Source organism: Musca autumnalis, unplaced genomic scaffold (genome assembly GCF_047663935.1).
Source record: "Musca autumnalis isolate F117 unplaced genomic scaffold, ASM4766393v1 scaffold_5, whole genome shotgun sequence".
Classification (NCBI taxonomy): Eukaryota; Metazoa; Arthropoda; class Insecta; order Diptera; family Muscidae; genus Musca; species Musca autumnalis.
Window position 1 is genome coordinate 13,634,844 of NW_027412088.1, and position 17,206 is coordinate 13,652,049.

The 17,206-nt window shown below is 37.8% G+C and overlaps 1 protein-coding gene across 15 annotated transcripts in view; it reads right to left on the minus strand.

Annotated features, from left to right (window-relative positions):
* The window catches only part of M7BP (Myosin-7a binding protein), a 246,315-nt gene that overhangs the window by 45,448 nt on the left and 183,661 nt on the right, over nt 1–17,206 (minus strand). For 9 of the 15 annotated variants that reach the window (XR_012413346.1, XM_073991463.1, XM_073991462.1 and 6 more), the window contains 2 exons: nt 7,223–7,599; nt 2,853–3,071 (listed from right to left, as the gene is read on the minus strand). Coding sequence is in view for 14 of the 15 variants with exons in the window: in XM_073991463.1 (XP_073847564.1) it covers nt 2,853–3,071; nt 7,223–7,599 (596 nt within the window). In the remaining variant the exon portion in view is untranslated. Of the gene's footprint in view, nt 1–2,852; nt 3,072–3,660; nt 4,023–7,222; nt 7,600–8,343; nt 8,706–17,206 lie in introns of those variants that run through there. The other 6 variants (XM_073991474.1, XM_073991473.1, XM_073991470.1 and 3 more) reach the window with 2 other exon arrangements.

Below are 17,206 nucleotides of genomic sequence, written 5' to 3' on the forward strand. Positions count from 1 at the left end.
AATGGAAGTAGTAAAAGGGGGTATCTTCAAATACTATCTATCATTGGCCGAGAGTAGATGGGACAAAACGGAAACATGCCGAATATCAAAATCTACATGTCCTCAATACAACGCCAAACGCACAAAGTTCCTAATCAGCCAAAACCGGCGGAACCTGGCAATCCCATTCTGTTACAATCCCTGCTCAGGCGGCGCTAGATTGGACCATCCGGCTTTGCTAGCAGTTCAGGGTCTGGTTCTCAACCGTCCAAACCTAACTCCACAGGGCGAACACAAATTTGATATGCTAACGAACAAACGATACAAATAAAAAAAAACAAACATACAAACACTGCTTTGATGAGGGAGAATTGATGTTATTACTCCCGGGTTTCTCCACTATTTCAGTTTCGCTTTCTGCAATATTTTGTCCGACATCAGCTTTTGATAGCACAATCTGTAATACTGGATTTGAATCTGCATCTACATCTTTATCCGTCGATTTCTCAATCGCTTTCTCAACTATTTCTGCAATCGGAAAATTAGCGTCTCCAATGGGGGTAGGAACATCGATTTCGACTTTTGGAGTTTCAGAAGCTTCTATTAAGAATTTATCGGGTTCTGTAGTCGCAGCTGGTACTTCACTGCCTTCTTTATTTTCGCAAATAACAGTCTCAACTTCATTTTCTGTTTTCAATGGATTCAGTGGTAGAGCTTGATCCTCAGTTTGTTTTATTAACTTCATTCGAATTGTTTGTACTTTAAGAGGAGCCTTTAGCCTCAGTTAATTTGGCGTCTGCCTTATCAGAATCTTATTTCATTTCACTTCTTTTACCTCGTCTTCAGTAGATTCTTTCTTGGCATTGTCCCTCGGTATTATTTGCCACGGTTTTCACATTTGTCGTTGATTGTTGATCTTTAGTTTCCGAGACCTTATCAGTTTTCGTGCCAGGGGTAGTGTTCCACATGTTTGGTTTTTCGAATTTAGTTCCAGGGTTTTCTAGTTTTTCGGAACTTTCTTTCTTTTTGATTCAGTTCCTCGTATATAGTTGCCGCGGTTTTCTCATTTGCCGTGGCTCTTCCATATTCATCTCTAGTTTCCAATACCTTATCCGATTCCGAGTCAGAGATTCCTCAGTTTTAGATCCTCGGTTTTCCCACAACTTCCGAAATTTCTGCATTTAATTGTCTTATCAGTTACAGCTATAGTCTTGGCCTCTTCTGCTTCCATCTTGTGCATAAATTTTTAGTCCAACTCGAGAGATTGTTTTTATGAAAAAATTGAAGGCGTGTAACCTTACATATCCAACAGTATACTCCAAGTAAAACGGATGAGAAATTCAGAAAAAGTAAATACAGGGACCCAAAAGAAACAGGCTTCTTATAGTTGAGGAAGATATGTTGTTAAGTGAGTCTGTGGTTCCAATGCTCCATCCCACATCCCCAAAGGAATTCTTTGTCGCCTTTTTCGTATCGTTTTCTGTGGATTCTTCGGTTTTAGTCCTTGGGTTTTTGCATTTTCTGAAATTTCTTCATTCAAATCATGAGATTTAATTATCTCGTCCGTTTCAGTGATAGTCTTTGCTTCTGCTTCTTTCCTTTCTATAGATTCTTCCTCCAATTCATCTGTTATTTTCAGGTTTATCCACATTGTCTTCTTCATTTGCATATCTTTTCAGTTTCTGCGTTCACGATAGGAATCCGAAGACTGTAAATGACATTTTACGTTAATGCTCTTGCTCGGTGAGGAAATAAAAAACAAAGGAACCCAAAAGAGGCAAGTCACTGTGGTGCAGTGGAAAGCACGTCCGCCTTGCACTCTGAAGGTCTCCGGTTCAGCCAGGAAACACTTCTGGCAATGAAACACATTGAGGCAATATTTGTCGGCGTGTACTCAGTGATATGAAAGAAGTCTCCCTTGTCCATTCGGGTTATTGTGGGAACATATATGTATATTTATGTAAAAGAGACAAGCTTCGCCAAGGTTGAGGATACGTTGTTAAGTGAGTCTCACGTTCCTAAGCCTCTTCCCACATTCCCAAAGGACACGCCTAAGACTTACGAAAGGTGGGACCTGATAAGCCCAAATGTAAGAAAACGCCAAATTATAAGGCTGTTGGGAACATCCCTAATGGACTCGCGTAAGACTTACGAGGGGTGGGACCTGCTAAGCCCAAATGTAAGAAAACGCCAATCCATCCGAAACTAACCGTTTAGCTCCGACTTCTTCAAATCATAAGGCTGTTGGGAGCAAATTCCTTGTGTTGTAGTGGTTTTGAGGAAATACTTTCAATTTGTTCGCATTGTTGCTTTCGTAGGTGGACCGATAAGGAATATTTGTGCCATAAGCCGAACTGACAACAGATTTCTAATCGTTCCGATACCTTACTTGGTAATATTAATGTTGAATAACATACTTTTCCATACCATTGGCCATCTGTTTCTTTTATTGGACCCATTACCTTTCCGCATATCGTCAAGAGGTTTATTTTCATATCTTCCATGCAAAGACATCTTCAATCATCCTCCAAAGCAATCGTTACAACCTTCCAAAACTAAGCGGTTATATCAAACTCAGACATGACATGGAACATCTTTTAATGTATAATGTTGTCGAAGGCAACTTTATTGTCGATAAGCAGATGACAATAAACGATTCCCTTTTCTTGAATCTTCTTCAGGATTTTCCTTAGCTTGAAGTTGAATTTAACACGCCTAAAGCTCCATTGATATGGCCCAATAATTTCCATAGACTTTAATCGATAGCGCAGTACACTGGGTTCGATTGTTAGGCGATGGGGAACAGTTTTTCTTCCTTTTTTCATACTCAAGTTCAGATTCAAATATTAACAAAAAAAAATGAAAACACTTACCGTAACATTAGGTTCTGTATCCGTATAACTCAAATCACTGCGGGGCTCCACCGAACTACCCGAAGTGGTCGATTGATTTTCCATATTATAATTTTGATCCATATTGTCAGCACCTTCGCCCATACCGACAACATCTTCAGCGCCATCAGCCATTACGCGTGTCAAATTTGGTGAACTTTCGGTCATATTGCGATTATTGTTCGATTGTTTGTCGACAATCTAAAAATAGAACAGGGAGAGAGAGAAAACAAAAACAAATCAATTAGATAATCATTGACAACCTTGACTTTCGAAATAATGCCACCGCAGACAGGGGGCCAGACGACATCCAATACAACCACCCACCACATAAACTATACAACACTTAACACCGGTTATGTGTTAAGGCGATTGCAAAAGTTTGTGGGGCGGTGGCTGTTTGATAGTTTTCTTTGGCCCAGGTCAGGGAACTTAACGAAATGTGCCGACAAGTGAGGCCAAGTTTCGTTAAGATGGTAGGAAAAATAAAAAACCAGAAGAACGATTTAAATTGTGCGTAGGCGTCTAAGCGTCGCCAAAAGTATTGATTTGTTTTTCATTTTGTTGTGGTTGGTTTAAGCTGTCATCGATAGGGATTCCTTGGTTATTCCACTGGCCACTGGTTTCGGAGGTTATTTTTGCAGAAAGAAAACCATACAATGTCGAAGATGTTCATAATTTTTTACACATCAATTCCTTTTCATTATATAATTAAAGATTTTCCATTTAGTATTAATTTGTTTTGGAATTTTCAACTAAATTTTAACCACCCGGTAAATTTAAAATTTACATTTTGATTAGCTTCTTGATCCATTACTGGTGGATTTAACAATTCTCTGCGATTTATTTTAAACACAATTTTTCACCACGTAATCCTTGTTCGTTAAAACTTTAATCCTTGCTCTTTGTTTTTGGGGAATCCACAGAAGACTCCCGTTTAAGGAGAAGGGTATTTCCACCCAGCTAATAAGAGCCTGATCCAATTAGCTGGTGTAATAACTTTTTTTCACTTTTATGTATTTTTTATTGCTATCTTCTATTCGGAATTTATTTTCAAAACAACGACGTCTTTACGCTTTAGTAGCTGTTGGACAACTGGACAAAATGCGTTTTTCATTTTGCATTCTATTGGATTTTAGGGGAAAGAAAAACTATTTCATGTCCGGTAAGAAACCCTAGAAGTGCTCAATGAAAAACCTAACGAAATTCGTTGCTTTCTTTCTTTCTACACAACCCTTCCGAAAGTGATAACTAGCCATGTTTCCAATGGAAAACCGTGGAAACCCCATCAAAGACAACAAACAAACCGACGCCAAAAGGTTTTGTGTACCACCCCCACAAACATGCAGCATGTCATGTGCCCCCATGGCGTCAAACAGCCACACTTTTTAAGCTTAAAGCCTTACCGGCTGCCAAGAATCATGTTTGAAATCAACAAGTTGTTTAATTCATGTAGGACAGGTCAAAACAAAGGGGTAAATAGACAAGGAGAAAACGAAAGAGATTTAAGGTCAGCTGTTTTGATAGTTTCTAAAAATAGAACTTGTTTTATGGGTATCCACCAAATACATAGTTTAGGCGACAACCATAAACCTTAGAAGTACAAATTTGTGTGTAAATTATCTTACAAAATGTTGGCTTACGAAACGGGAAATTTAATTTCTTCTGTCCCGAATGACTAATGACATTTAGGTTGTTGCATGAGCGACCATAAACGTTGACGCCACCTATACTTATTGTTCTTATCGGTAACAGCAGAGGTCTCCTATAGGCAGCAGTTGCCATGTTGAGGACTTCAGTAGGCAACAGAGACTTTCTGTTTTCTTGAGGTCTACTATAGCCGATAAAACACTTTCTGAGGTCTTCTATAGACAGAGGGACTACTGAGATCTTCTAAAGCCAATAGAAGACCTTCTGAGGTGTTCTATAGCAGACGGGAGACTTATTGATGTCTTCCAAAGCCGACAGAAGGCCTCCCATTCACTTAGAATTTTCTGGGTTTGTTTTTTAAAAAAGTTGGGAACCTCTAGTTGCATCACCCTTTATATCTCATAGAAAACCTCTTGTCTGTTATAGCCAAAAGAATTTTGAGGCCAATAAAATACCCCTAGATATCATATCCAGGTAACAGAAGTCTTCTCTTTATATCTTCTAAATGCGACAGAAGACCTGTCGAGGTCTTCTATTTCCAATAGATGTTCTATATAGCCGACAGAAGTTCTTTTGAGGTCTTCCATAGCTGAGAGAAGACATCTTCAGATTTTCTATTGACAGCTTTTGTTATCTTGAGTTTTCCGTATCCGACAAAAGACTTATTGATTTTTCATGGGCAACTGAAGACCTCTTGAGGTCTTCTATGGACGACGGAAGACCCATTGCGATCTTCTGTAGCCTATAAAAGGCCTTATATAGCCGATTAAACACCTCTTGACGTCTTCTATGGCCGATGGAAGACCCACAGAGGTCTTCTATGGTCGACAGAAGACCTATTGAGGTGTTCTATAGCCGATTAAAGGCCTATTGAGGTGTTCTATAGCCGAAAGAAGACCTCGTTACATCTTCTATTGCCAATGAAAAGTTTCCTGAGGTCTTCTATAGCCGACAGAAGCCCTGCTGAGGTCTTTGAGATCTCTTGAGGTTTTCTATAGCCGACAGATCAGTTGAAGTCATCTATATCTTATAGAAGAACTCTTCAGGTTTTCTAAAGCCGACAGAAGACATGTGATGTCTTTTATAGCCGAAAGAGGGCATACTGGAACCTTCTATGGCTGATAAAAGGCTTGGATATTTTATTTAGCCGACAGAAGCTCTCAAGACCTCAAGGTCTTCCATAACCGACAGAAGATCACTTGAGGTTTTCTATTGCAATTTTTGTTCTCTTGAGGTTTTCCATATCCCACAGAAGACGTCAAGAGGTCTCCTATGGCCGACGAAAGACCTATTCCGGTATTCTATAGACGATTATAGACCTATTGAGGTCTGTTATGGTCGACAGAAGTCCTATTGACTCTTTAGGCTTTCTGTAACCGATTAAAGGCCTTCTAAAGCCGCTTAAAGGCCTCTTGAGGTCTTCTAAAGCTGACAGAAGACGAATTAAGGTCTTTTATAGCCAACAGAAGACTTCATTAAGTCTTCTTTTGTCGATTAAAGGCCTCTTTTAGTATTTTATAGCCGACAGAAGCCCTGCTGAGGTCTTTGAGATCTCTTGAGGTTTTCCATTGCCGACAGAAGACATGTTGATGTCTTTTATTGCCGACAGAGGACCTAGTTGAGTTTTCTTGGGCGGATAAAAGGTGTCTTGAGGACTTTTATACCCAATAGAATCCCTTATGATGTATTTTATAGCTAATAGAAGACCTCTTGATGTGTTTTCTAGGTATCCGAGGTCTTCTGTTATCTTTAGGTCTTCTATAGCCGACAGAAGACCTGTTGAGGGCTTCTTATTCCCATAAAGATTTTATATATGTAGCGGATATAAGTTTTCTTGAGGTCTTCCATAACCGGCAGAAGACCTCTTGAAGTTTTCTATTGACAATTTCTGTTCTCTTGAGGTTCTCCATATCCGACAGAAGACTTATGATTTTTTCAATGGCAATAGAAGACCTCTTGAGGAAGACCTCTTCAGACTTTTGAAGTCTTCTATAGTCGATAGAAGATCTGTTGAAGTCTTCTTTGTGCCATAAAATACCTTTTTTATGTTTTCTATAGCCGATAAACGTCTATTGAGGTCTTGATCCGCCAACTGACACTGAAGCTTAGCGAGTGTTTGCTCCCTATTTAGTTGTGGTGGCTAATATACTCCACCTCTGGATGGAATTATCATCATCGCCGAGCTTCCGAGCAACTGCAACATCCATCCGCTCCATCTGGGGAATAAGAAAATATTCGTCGCTAAATCTATTCCCAACCTGATCACCATTTCGAAGGCTGAAATTAGGTTCGCCCAAAAACTATTGACCTATAGTGTCGTGAGTCCCACCAAGATATTGGGTCTAACGTAAGCCGGCGGCGCCAGTGTGGCATGCTTATGTTACCGCTGAATCTTTGAAGACCAGTTTACTATCTTCATGAGCGGGCTAAGATTTTGTCGGCGTTAGCGATGCAGTACCTGCTTGGGTGTTATCGCCGTGAGCATCACTTCCACAACTTTGTGGACAGACACAGGCACGTCAGGAGAGATCTTCATGATCTAGGAAGAGCTACAAAGATACTACATGTCGGATATTTGAGTCGACCACTCCTATTATATGATCCCACGAACATCCCAGAAGGTAGGGCAAGACATTCTTATTTTCCCAACTTCAGTTTTTCATGAGAATCGATATTGAAATATTTTCCCCCAAAAAACTTACCTTATTCAGCACAGCTGTTGCCAATAAATCCTGATATATTGTTGGTTCAAAATAATGTTCGGTACGATGGCGACGAAGATTACCATTGGATAAATTCATATCCTGCATTTTACTAGGACGATCCAAAGCTATTTCAGAGACAGCATAGGTTTTTGTTAGTGGTGGCATATCCATTGTTTCCGATATGATTTTTTGTATCATATTACGGAGGCGTGCTTCAGAGATATCCGTGAAATCTGGACCAGGTGTGGATTCACGAGATCCTCCAACACCTTCACCATGTGATATCGAACCATTTGTATAGATGTGTGGATGATGGTGGTGGTTGTGGCTGTGCGGTAGATGGCCATTGGTTTTTGGTGGCGATGCAGGTAAATCTGTAAAATAGTGAAATGGTAAGCAAGTTAAACGAAGTGTAAACATTTAGCAACGTTTTTTAGGTTAGGTTTACTTAGCAAAATATGCAATGCAATAAGAGACGTTAATGACACCATGCAAATTAAATAATCTGATAATGAATGATACGAGTATGTTGTGTGTGTGTAAGTTACAAAGATACGGACTAACTAATGGCACATTTATATACTTATATTTATTTACTATTATATATTGAGGTAGAGGGGAAGTATGATAATAGAGGGAAAGAAGATTCTAGTCGCTACAATACCAAATGACTAATTTATCGATTTTGTAGGGCATTCTGCTCTACGTCGATAAGGTCTCATATAGCCGATTAAAGGCCCATTGAGGTATTCTATAGTTATTTTTAAGCTCTGTAGATACCTACGGGCTAAATCTACATATGATCACCAAAGTAGCCAGTGGGTGGTCTTACATACATTTTTCTCTTAGATTGGTATGGAAGTGCTACTCGCTTCTTCTGAATATATGTATATTAGTATTTCTTTTCCTTTTTCCCAAACTTATCAGTGCACCCTCTTAGCATTCATTCGTAGATTTAACATTAATTTTGTTAGCACATATTTTGCATATTTTTTCCATTTTTTTTGCAATTGTCCAACAACAGACAGTCCGACGCTAACAGTTGGCGAAGTCATAAAGAGAACGAAATGCAAAAGAAATGAAAACACATACTCGTACAAGTTAAATACTGAATTTACCTAAATTTACTTTCAAGACATGGACTACAAAAAATGCTAATGCTACCACAATTCCAAATATGCCCGTTATCAGGCCAAACATAAAGTCCATGATGGACTTGTCAACACCTGCCGTTGAGATGGGTGGTGTTGGTGGTAATGGTGCATATAAATGGCAACAATAGTTTCAGCTTCCACGGTGGATGTTAAGGTAACAGCAATGCAGGTGGCAGCATTCGTTGGTGTCATTACAACGAATATTTTTTGAGGTTATTTTTCCATTTCCATATTTATTTATTTTTATTATATTTATAATTCGTTTATGTTTTAATATGGCAAAGTTAATATTTTTGGTATGTTTTTGTATTTGTTTTTATTTGGTACTGCAATGTAAAGCAAATTCACAAATATTTAACTAAAATTTTCACACAAAATTGTTAATGTTTCCACGAAATAGAAAAAGAAAAACAATCTCCATATAGCATTTCATGTTCACAGTTTAAGGAAGTTTTTTTGTTTTACTTCAACATGCACATTTCACTTGTTTGCAAACATATTTTGGGGAAATTATTTTTCGAATTTTTCAAATTTTTATCTTGATGTTTGTCTTGTGGAATTGTTGGCAATTTTTGGTTATAATTATGCTTTCAATTTGGGCGTCTTAATTTGTTGGGGAGGAGAGTGCTTCGTTTTTTCACTTTTACTTTCTTTGCCCGGTTTTCATATTTCATTAACTCATTTTCAAACACTTAATTTAAATTTACATTAACGTTAATGACGTTGTCTGTGGCGTTTGTTGGGGTGTTTTCAACGTTTCGAGTTTGGGTTTGCATTGCATTACGCGTTTGTTTCAATGACGTCAATTTGATTTTATTGCTAATTATTTTATTGATTTTTTTATTAAAAATGTATTTAACTGGTTTTGTTGAGGAAAGTCCACATACACAGGCGGCTACTTCGTGAAATATTTCATTGCACATTGTTTTTTTTTTTGTTTGTTTTAGAGATTGTAAAATTTCCATAGATTGACCAAAATTAATTGCAATCAGCATTCAAATTAGCATGGAGATGGACATGTAATTTAAACAGTAGCAAGATTAACACACAAAACAAGTGTTTCTAGTAAATATAACTTTCAAATGAATTGATGGAGATCCTGTATTTATACTACAGTTCATCTGAATAGGCTTATGACCTCTCCTGTTATATTCAGATTACATGGCCAAATGTTGACAATATTCACAGAATTGCGTTACTTTAGAACATTAAAATACAAAATAAATAAACAGGTGAAAACATTTTGATGAGCCAACAAATTATGGGCTTTCCTGGTACATTTCACTACTTTAAGGCAGTGTCGCCCAAGAGAATTCCATCAAACTAAAGCAAGTGTTTATGTATTGGTGAAAAAAACAACAAGGCCTATTGAGGTATTCTATAGGTATTTTTAGACTCCTACGAGCTAAATCTACATATGATCACTGAAGTAGCCAGTGGGTGGTCTTACAAGTACACTGTGAATGAGAGAGAATAGCAAATGCAAAAAACTCAGCGGGCGCCCGCAACATACAGATGGGCGACCCTGCTTTGAGGATATCGTGCGAAAACATGGCAGTGGGTCCTATATGAGAGTCCTATTATATTCAACATTGACAAAAAAAGTCATAACGGCTCATCAGGGGCTCCCGCAATCAGTAGCAACACCAGGCGAGTATTCCGCAGAAAAAAACATAAAGTAAAAATACAAATATACAGAAGTCAGAATGAAGTCCGAAAATTTTCCAATGAGTAAAACATCAAACTGATGGGTTTGGTGCATCCACCTGTAGAGGCAGCTAAGGTCATCTGGCAACATATGTGATTTTCCCACTTTTAGTATGACGACAATGCTATTGAAAGTGTACCGAGCACCCAGAATAATTTCTAGACAGTAACAAACCGAGACGAGAATAATAAGGCAACAAGAACCGGCGGCCGAGATTTTCGCGACAGTTAAGCAAAAGGAAGACATTATGAGGTGTCCTTTAACAAAAAGAAGACTCCTTGGAGTGTTCAGTAGACAACTAAAGACCTCTTGATTTCTTTTTAGGAAACAAAACACCTCTTGAGTACCTCTAAATGCAAGAAGACATCTTGAGGTTTTCTATAGAAGATAAAGGACCACTTAAGACCCTCTATTGGCAACAGAATACCTTTTGAGGAACTATATTGGCAACAGAAGACCTCTTGAGGACTTGTAAAAACCGACAGAATATTGAGGTCGTCCATAGACCGACAGAAGACCTCTTGAGATTGTCTGTAGACGACAGAAGACATTCTGAAGACTTCTATAGCCGATAAAACACCTCTTGAGTTCATCGATGGACAAAAGAAGGTCTCATAAGGTCCTCTATAAAGAAAGAAGACATTCTGAAGAATTCTATAGCCGAAAAAAGACCTCTTGAGTTCGTCGATGGTCAAAAGAAGGTCTCTTAAGGTCCTCTATAAGCGACACAGACCTCTTAAGTCTTCTATAGACGACAAAAGGCCTCTTTAGGTCTTCAAAAGACGACGGCAGACCTCTTGAACTTTTCTATAGCCAACAAAATACTTCTTGAGTACCTCTACAGGCAAGAAGACGTCTTGAGGTTTCCTATAGGAGATAAAAGACCACTTGAGACCCTCTATTGGCAACAGAATACCTCTTGAGGACCTATATTGGCAACAGAAGATCTCTTGAGGTCTTGTAAAAACAGACAGAATATTAAGGTCATCCATAGACCGACAGAAGACCTCTTGAGTTTGTCCATAGGCGACAGAAGACAATCTGAGGACTTCTATAGCCGACAAAAGACCACTTGAGTTCGTCGATGGATAAAAGAAAGTGTCTTAAGTTTCTTTATAAGCGACAGAAGATATTCTGAAGATTTTATAGCCGACTGAAGACCTCTTGAGTTCTTTTATAGGAAACAAAAACCTCTTGAGTACCTCTACAGGTAAGAAGAGGTTTTTGAGGTTTTTTATAGAAAATAAAAGACCACTTGACGTCTTGTAAAAACCGACAGAGCACCTCTTGAGGTCATCCAGAGACCGACAGAAGACCTATTGAGTTTGTCCATAGACGACAGAAGACATTCTGAAGACTTCTATAGCCGACAAAAGACCTCTTAAGTTCGTCGATGGGCAAAAGAAGGTATCTTAAGGTTCTTTATAAGCGACAGAAGACATTCTGAAGACTTCTATAGCCGACAATAGACCTCTAGAGTTCGTTGATGGGCAAAAGAAGGTCTCTTATGGTGCTCTATAAGCGACAGGAGACCTCTTAAGTCTTCTATAGACAAACATATCTCTTGAGGTCTTCAATAGACGACAGCAGACCTCTTGAACTCTTCTATAGCCATAAAAGGCTTCTTGAGGTCTTCTATAGCCAACAAAATACCTCTTGAGATCTTCTATAGCCGACAAAAGATTTTTTTTGAGTGGTCGATGGACAACAGAACTCTTTTAAAGTCCTCCACAGTTGACAGAAGACCTCATGAAGTCTCTGTAAACGACAGAAGACCTCTTGAGTTCATCTATAGATGGCAGAAGACTTCTATAGTCGACAAAATACCATTTCAGGTTTTCGATGGGCAAAAGAAGTCCTTTTAAGGTCTTCGAGAGTCGGCAGAAGACCTCTTGAGTCTTCTATAGATGAAGGAAGACCTCTTGGGGTCTTCTATAGCCAATAAAAGACCTATTGATGTCCTCTATAGACTCTGTTGAGGTCTTCTATACCAGAGAAAAGACCTTAATGGGCAACAGAAGACCCCTTGAGTTATTCTATAGACGACAGAAAACATGTTGAGGTTTTCTATAACCGAAAGAATAAACTCGAAGTCTTCTGTAGCCGAAAGAAGACCAGCCAAAAGGTCGAAATAAACCCATTGTTGTCTTCTATAGTCGTCAGCAGACCTCTTACAGTCTTCTATAGGCAACAGAAAACCTCTTGAGGTCTTCTATAGATGAGAGGCGACCTCTCTAAGCCTTCTATAGCCTAAAGAAACCCTCTTGATATCTTAAAGTCTTTTATATGCAGCAGAAGACCTCTTGCGATTTTCTATCGCCTACAGAAGACCCTTGAGGTCTTTTATAGCTGACAGAAAGCCTTTTGAGGTCTTCTTTAGCTGAAACAAGTCATTTTGAGATATTCTATAGCCCAAAGAAGACCTCTTGATGTCTCCTATAGCCGAAAGAAACAATCTTGAGATCTTCTATAGACGACAAAAGACCTACTGAACCTCTTGAAGTCTTCTATATTCGAGAGAAGACGCCTTGGGGCCTTCTTTAGTCGAAAGAAGACCTCTTGGGACCATATATAACCCACAGAAGACCATTGAGGTCTTCTTTAGGTAGCAGAGGACGTTTTTCTGTAGACAGACAGACAACAGAAGACCTCATGAGGTCTAAGCAACGGAAATCCTCTTGACCCTATTTATACCCTCATTCTGTCTGTTTTACACAATTTTCAGTCGATTCAGCAATGTCCGTCTGTCTGTATGTCTGGCGGGAGCGCGCGATAGCTTTCGAACGGATCAACCGATATAATCCAAAACTGTGGAATTTGTAATATTTTTATACCCTCCACCATGGGATGGGGGTATATTAAGTTTGTCATTCTGTTTGTAACTACTCGAAATAATCATTGTAGACCCCACAAATTATATATATTCTTGATCAGAGTGCAATTCTACATTGATATAGCCATGTCCGTCCGTCTGTCCGTCTGTCCGTCTGTGAAAATCACTTTAAAGATATTTGTTTATCACCGAATTGGTTGCAATTTGGTATTTTGTGTCTCCAGAGGCCAAAAAACATTCCTACCAAAGTTGGTTTATATAGGTCCACGTTTTGGTATAGCCCCCATATAACGCCCCATATAAAGTACGCGTCATTTTAATATATTTTGAATGTATTAGTCCCATTTGACAACAGAATCGGTTACGAGTGTTTAAGTTTTTTCAAGACAAGTCCACACTTACTGAGAAAATGGCCCGAAAGCTGTAAAAACCCTCGTGCAGTGTCGGGAGCGCGCGAAAAAATTTGCAATAACAAATTTGGCCTTTGTAATATTTTGCCCAAACTTGCTTAAAGTTCGAAGCTGGGTCACATCGGTCCACTTCTTTCGTTACCTCCCCCAAACGTTGGAACAATTTCACTAAAAAATTTAATTGTGGTCCAGTTTACAGTGATCTTATGTTTTTCGTGGGCAAGTCCATGCTTCCTGACATAGTGGTCAAAAGGCTCAAAGTAATACGGTGATCAAGTGAATTGATTGATGAGCGCGATAACTATCGAACAGAAATTACTCCAAAATAAGATCTTAAGTGGATCCACTTTCCAAATGGACTATGTCCATCCCATTATTCAGGTACCTCCTTCGCCACACTTTTTTGTCAGCAAGTTCATACTTCTTGAAGTCTTGTATAGGCAATTGAAGGCTTCTGAAGGTCATCAATAGACTATAGAATACCTATATAAAAATCTAAAAACTATTGAAGTCTTTAACGATTAGAATTAAACCTTGCAAAAAATTGCATATTAGGTGTCTGTCTTATGCTAAATTCTAAATTCCTTTAAAATATTTTCGTATAAATGTTTACATCTATATTAAACTAGCGGACCCGGCGAACTTCGTCTCGCTATTAAGGAATAAAAATTTCATACAAAAACTCAATTTTCCGACTTTTCCAGAGAGATTTTCCAAAATTTTCTTCCGTAAAGACCTTCTCCTCGAAAATACGAATAACTGACAAAAAAAATTTACAGAAATCGGCCTAGCCGTTCTCATTTTATGAATTACTATACATTTTTTACACCATTTTTATATATATAGATAACATTTACACCTGGGCTTATAATCTTCATAAACACCTCAATCTTCATTTATTTGGCAAAATGTGAATGAAAGTAAATAAAAAATGATATAGTCTATTATCAATATAACAAAGTTGCAAAATAGCTTATAATGTTGAAATCTTAAGGTTTGCTGAATGTGTTTTTATACCCTCCACCATAGTATGGAGGGTATATTAAGTTTGTCATTCTGTTTGTAACACATCGAACTAATCATTTGCGACCCTATAAAGTATATATATTCTTGATCAGGATAAAATTCTAAGACGATCTAGCCATGTCCGTCTGTCTGTCCGTCTGTTGTAATCACTCTAGCGTCCGCAATAATTGAGATAGAGTGCTGAAATGTTGCACCCGAGGGTCTTTTTTTCCATAGGCAGGTCAAGTTCGAAGATGGGCTATATCGGTCCACTTTTTGGTATAGCCCCCATATAACGGTACCTCCGGATTTGAGGTATTTTGACGTTCTTCGCCACATTTGCAGACCGAATTAGCTATAATTTGGCACTTAGGGTTTCTAGTGATCAACAAACTTATATCCCAAAGGATATGGGCATAGGTCCATGTTTTGGTATAGTCCCCATATAACGGTACCTCCCGATTTTCGGTATTTTGTGAATTTTAGCCACAATTTTTAACCGAACTATCTGCAATTTGACATTTTAGGTTCTCAGTGGTCATAAAACATCTCCACGAAACATCGTCAACATAGGTCCATGTTTTGGTATAGCCCCCATATAACGGTACCTCCCGATTTTCGGTATTTTGAGAATTTTACCTACAATTTTTAACCGAACTAGCTGTAATGATCGGTATTTTGAGAATTTTAGCTACAATTTTGTCTATTCAAAAATATTCGTCAATATACATATGTCCATGTTTTGGTATATCCCCTCATATAACTGTACCTCCCGATTTTCGGGAATTTTCAGTGGTCACGAAATTTCTTCACTAAAATTCGTCAACATGGGTCCATTTTTGAGGGTCTACATTGTTTTGATGAAACTACCCTCAATATGACTCTTGAAGTTCCCTGCAGCTATAAAACTTTTCCGCCAAAAAATTTAAAGATAGGCTGACTCTTTGATATAGCCCCGTAGGTGGTACCTTTCACATAGCTGAACACATTTTTTTTAGATTAGATTAGATAACACTGTGCAACAAAATGGAGGTGAAAGTCTGGAGCACGGAAAATTACTCTTGGGGAAGAAAGGCCTTGGTGAGTATATTATGAACCCCGAAGGACAGATCCGCCGTGAGTCGAACTTCCGCGTTATGGTGTGATGAAATTTTTGTTAGAGACCCTGTGGGCCATCAGGAATTAGCGTTATATCTTTGTTCACTGTTGCGTAAGTGCTCTACAAAAACAACAAACAAAGATATAATGCTAATTTATGATGGTCTCTTGCAAAAACTTCATCACGCCATAATGCGGAAGTTCGACTCACGGCGCATCTGTCCTTCGGGGTTTTTAATATACACACACCAAGGGCTTTCATCTCCAAAAGGAATTATCTCTGCCCCAACATTTGTGTTCACAGTGTAATTTAAGCAATAGTGGGAGACAGTAGGAGTTTATCCATTGTCGAAAAGTTGTTCCACCTAAAATTGTAAAAGGACCCTAATTATTCCATTTTAATTAAGACTATTTTATGGTGGAGGGTATAAAAAGTTCGGCCCGGCCGAACTTAACGACTTTTTACTTGTTTTTTGTTTCTTTTGTGTGAACAACTATTTTTGTTTGTTGTTAACAATTTAAAATACATTTAATTGAAATGCAATTAAATATAGTTGATGAAAACAAAAACTAAAAGAAAAACGTCAAAAAATGTTACACAACATGCAATCCATGAAATTCAATGACCCCTGAAAAACGCTGCAGCTGTTTGTTGTTTACTTTGTTTGTGTCTTTAGTTATATTTGAGACATAAACTTAGAGCGGAGTATTTGAGACTACCTACATTTCGTTGCTGCTCGCTTTAGTAATAAAAAATGCACATAATTCTTTATGAATGAAAATGAAATTTATGTACATTTATTTATTTTCCAAGTCATATAAACCGGCGAATTAACAATAAAAATAATAACCTGAAGCAGGTAGGCGGTGAAGAAAACTACTGGACTACCTTGAAAGCTCGTGTGTTCTTTTTGGAATTGATGCAATGAAGGGAGATTAAATAAGACTTTTTTGAAAAAATGAAACTGATGTTGAAAATGAGAGTAAAAATAACACTCATTATTTTTAAGCCTAGTGATAATACAGAAGGTATTGTGTTTACATTGCTTTGTAAACGATTATTCGTCTCAATCTTCGCTGGGCGGTTTCTAAAAAAATCACCTAATTTATTCTCTCAAAATATAAATATTTCCTACAAATTAAATTCTATTCTAAAATAAAACAATGATGTCAACATATATTTATTTTAAACTACTAACCGGTGATTCTATTCTAATATAATACCACCACCACAACCACCGCCAACTTTCATTGTTTTAAAATATCAACAATTTATTATTTGAAAATAATTGCAAAGTTATGCTAATTTCGTGTGTGTTGGGAGGGAATCTAGTTTCACTACAAAAATTCATAATCATTCCGCACAAAAGAAGCCATAAATATTAATATTGAATGAATATCTGTTGCTGCTGCCGCCGTTGCTCTAGGCGCGGAAATTCTAAAACCGTCCAACTAAATTTAAATATCAAATACCATGGAAGATGTCAACCATGCTGTTGGGGATGATGATGAGTTGAGCTGAGCAGTTCATTTAAATATGTTGCGGAACACTGACTATGAAATAAAAATCAGCTTCTAAGTGTTTAGATCAATAAATGCTTCTTTCTACGTATTACATTTTATATAATAATATTTACACATGATTTAGTGCAATTAGTGTGGAAATTATATTTTTTTCATTCTGGAACAATGTAAAAGTTCAATGTTAGAATTTCTAAGAAAATGATTTCAACAAATACAAGTTTGTTGAAATCATTGCCTCTTTATTAAAAG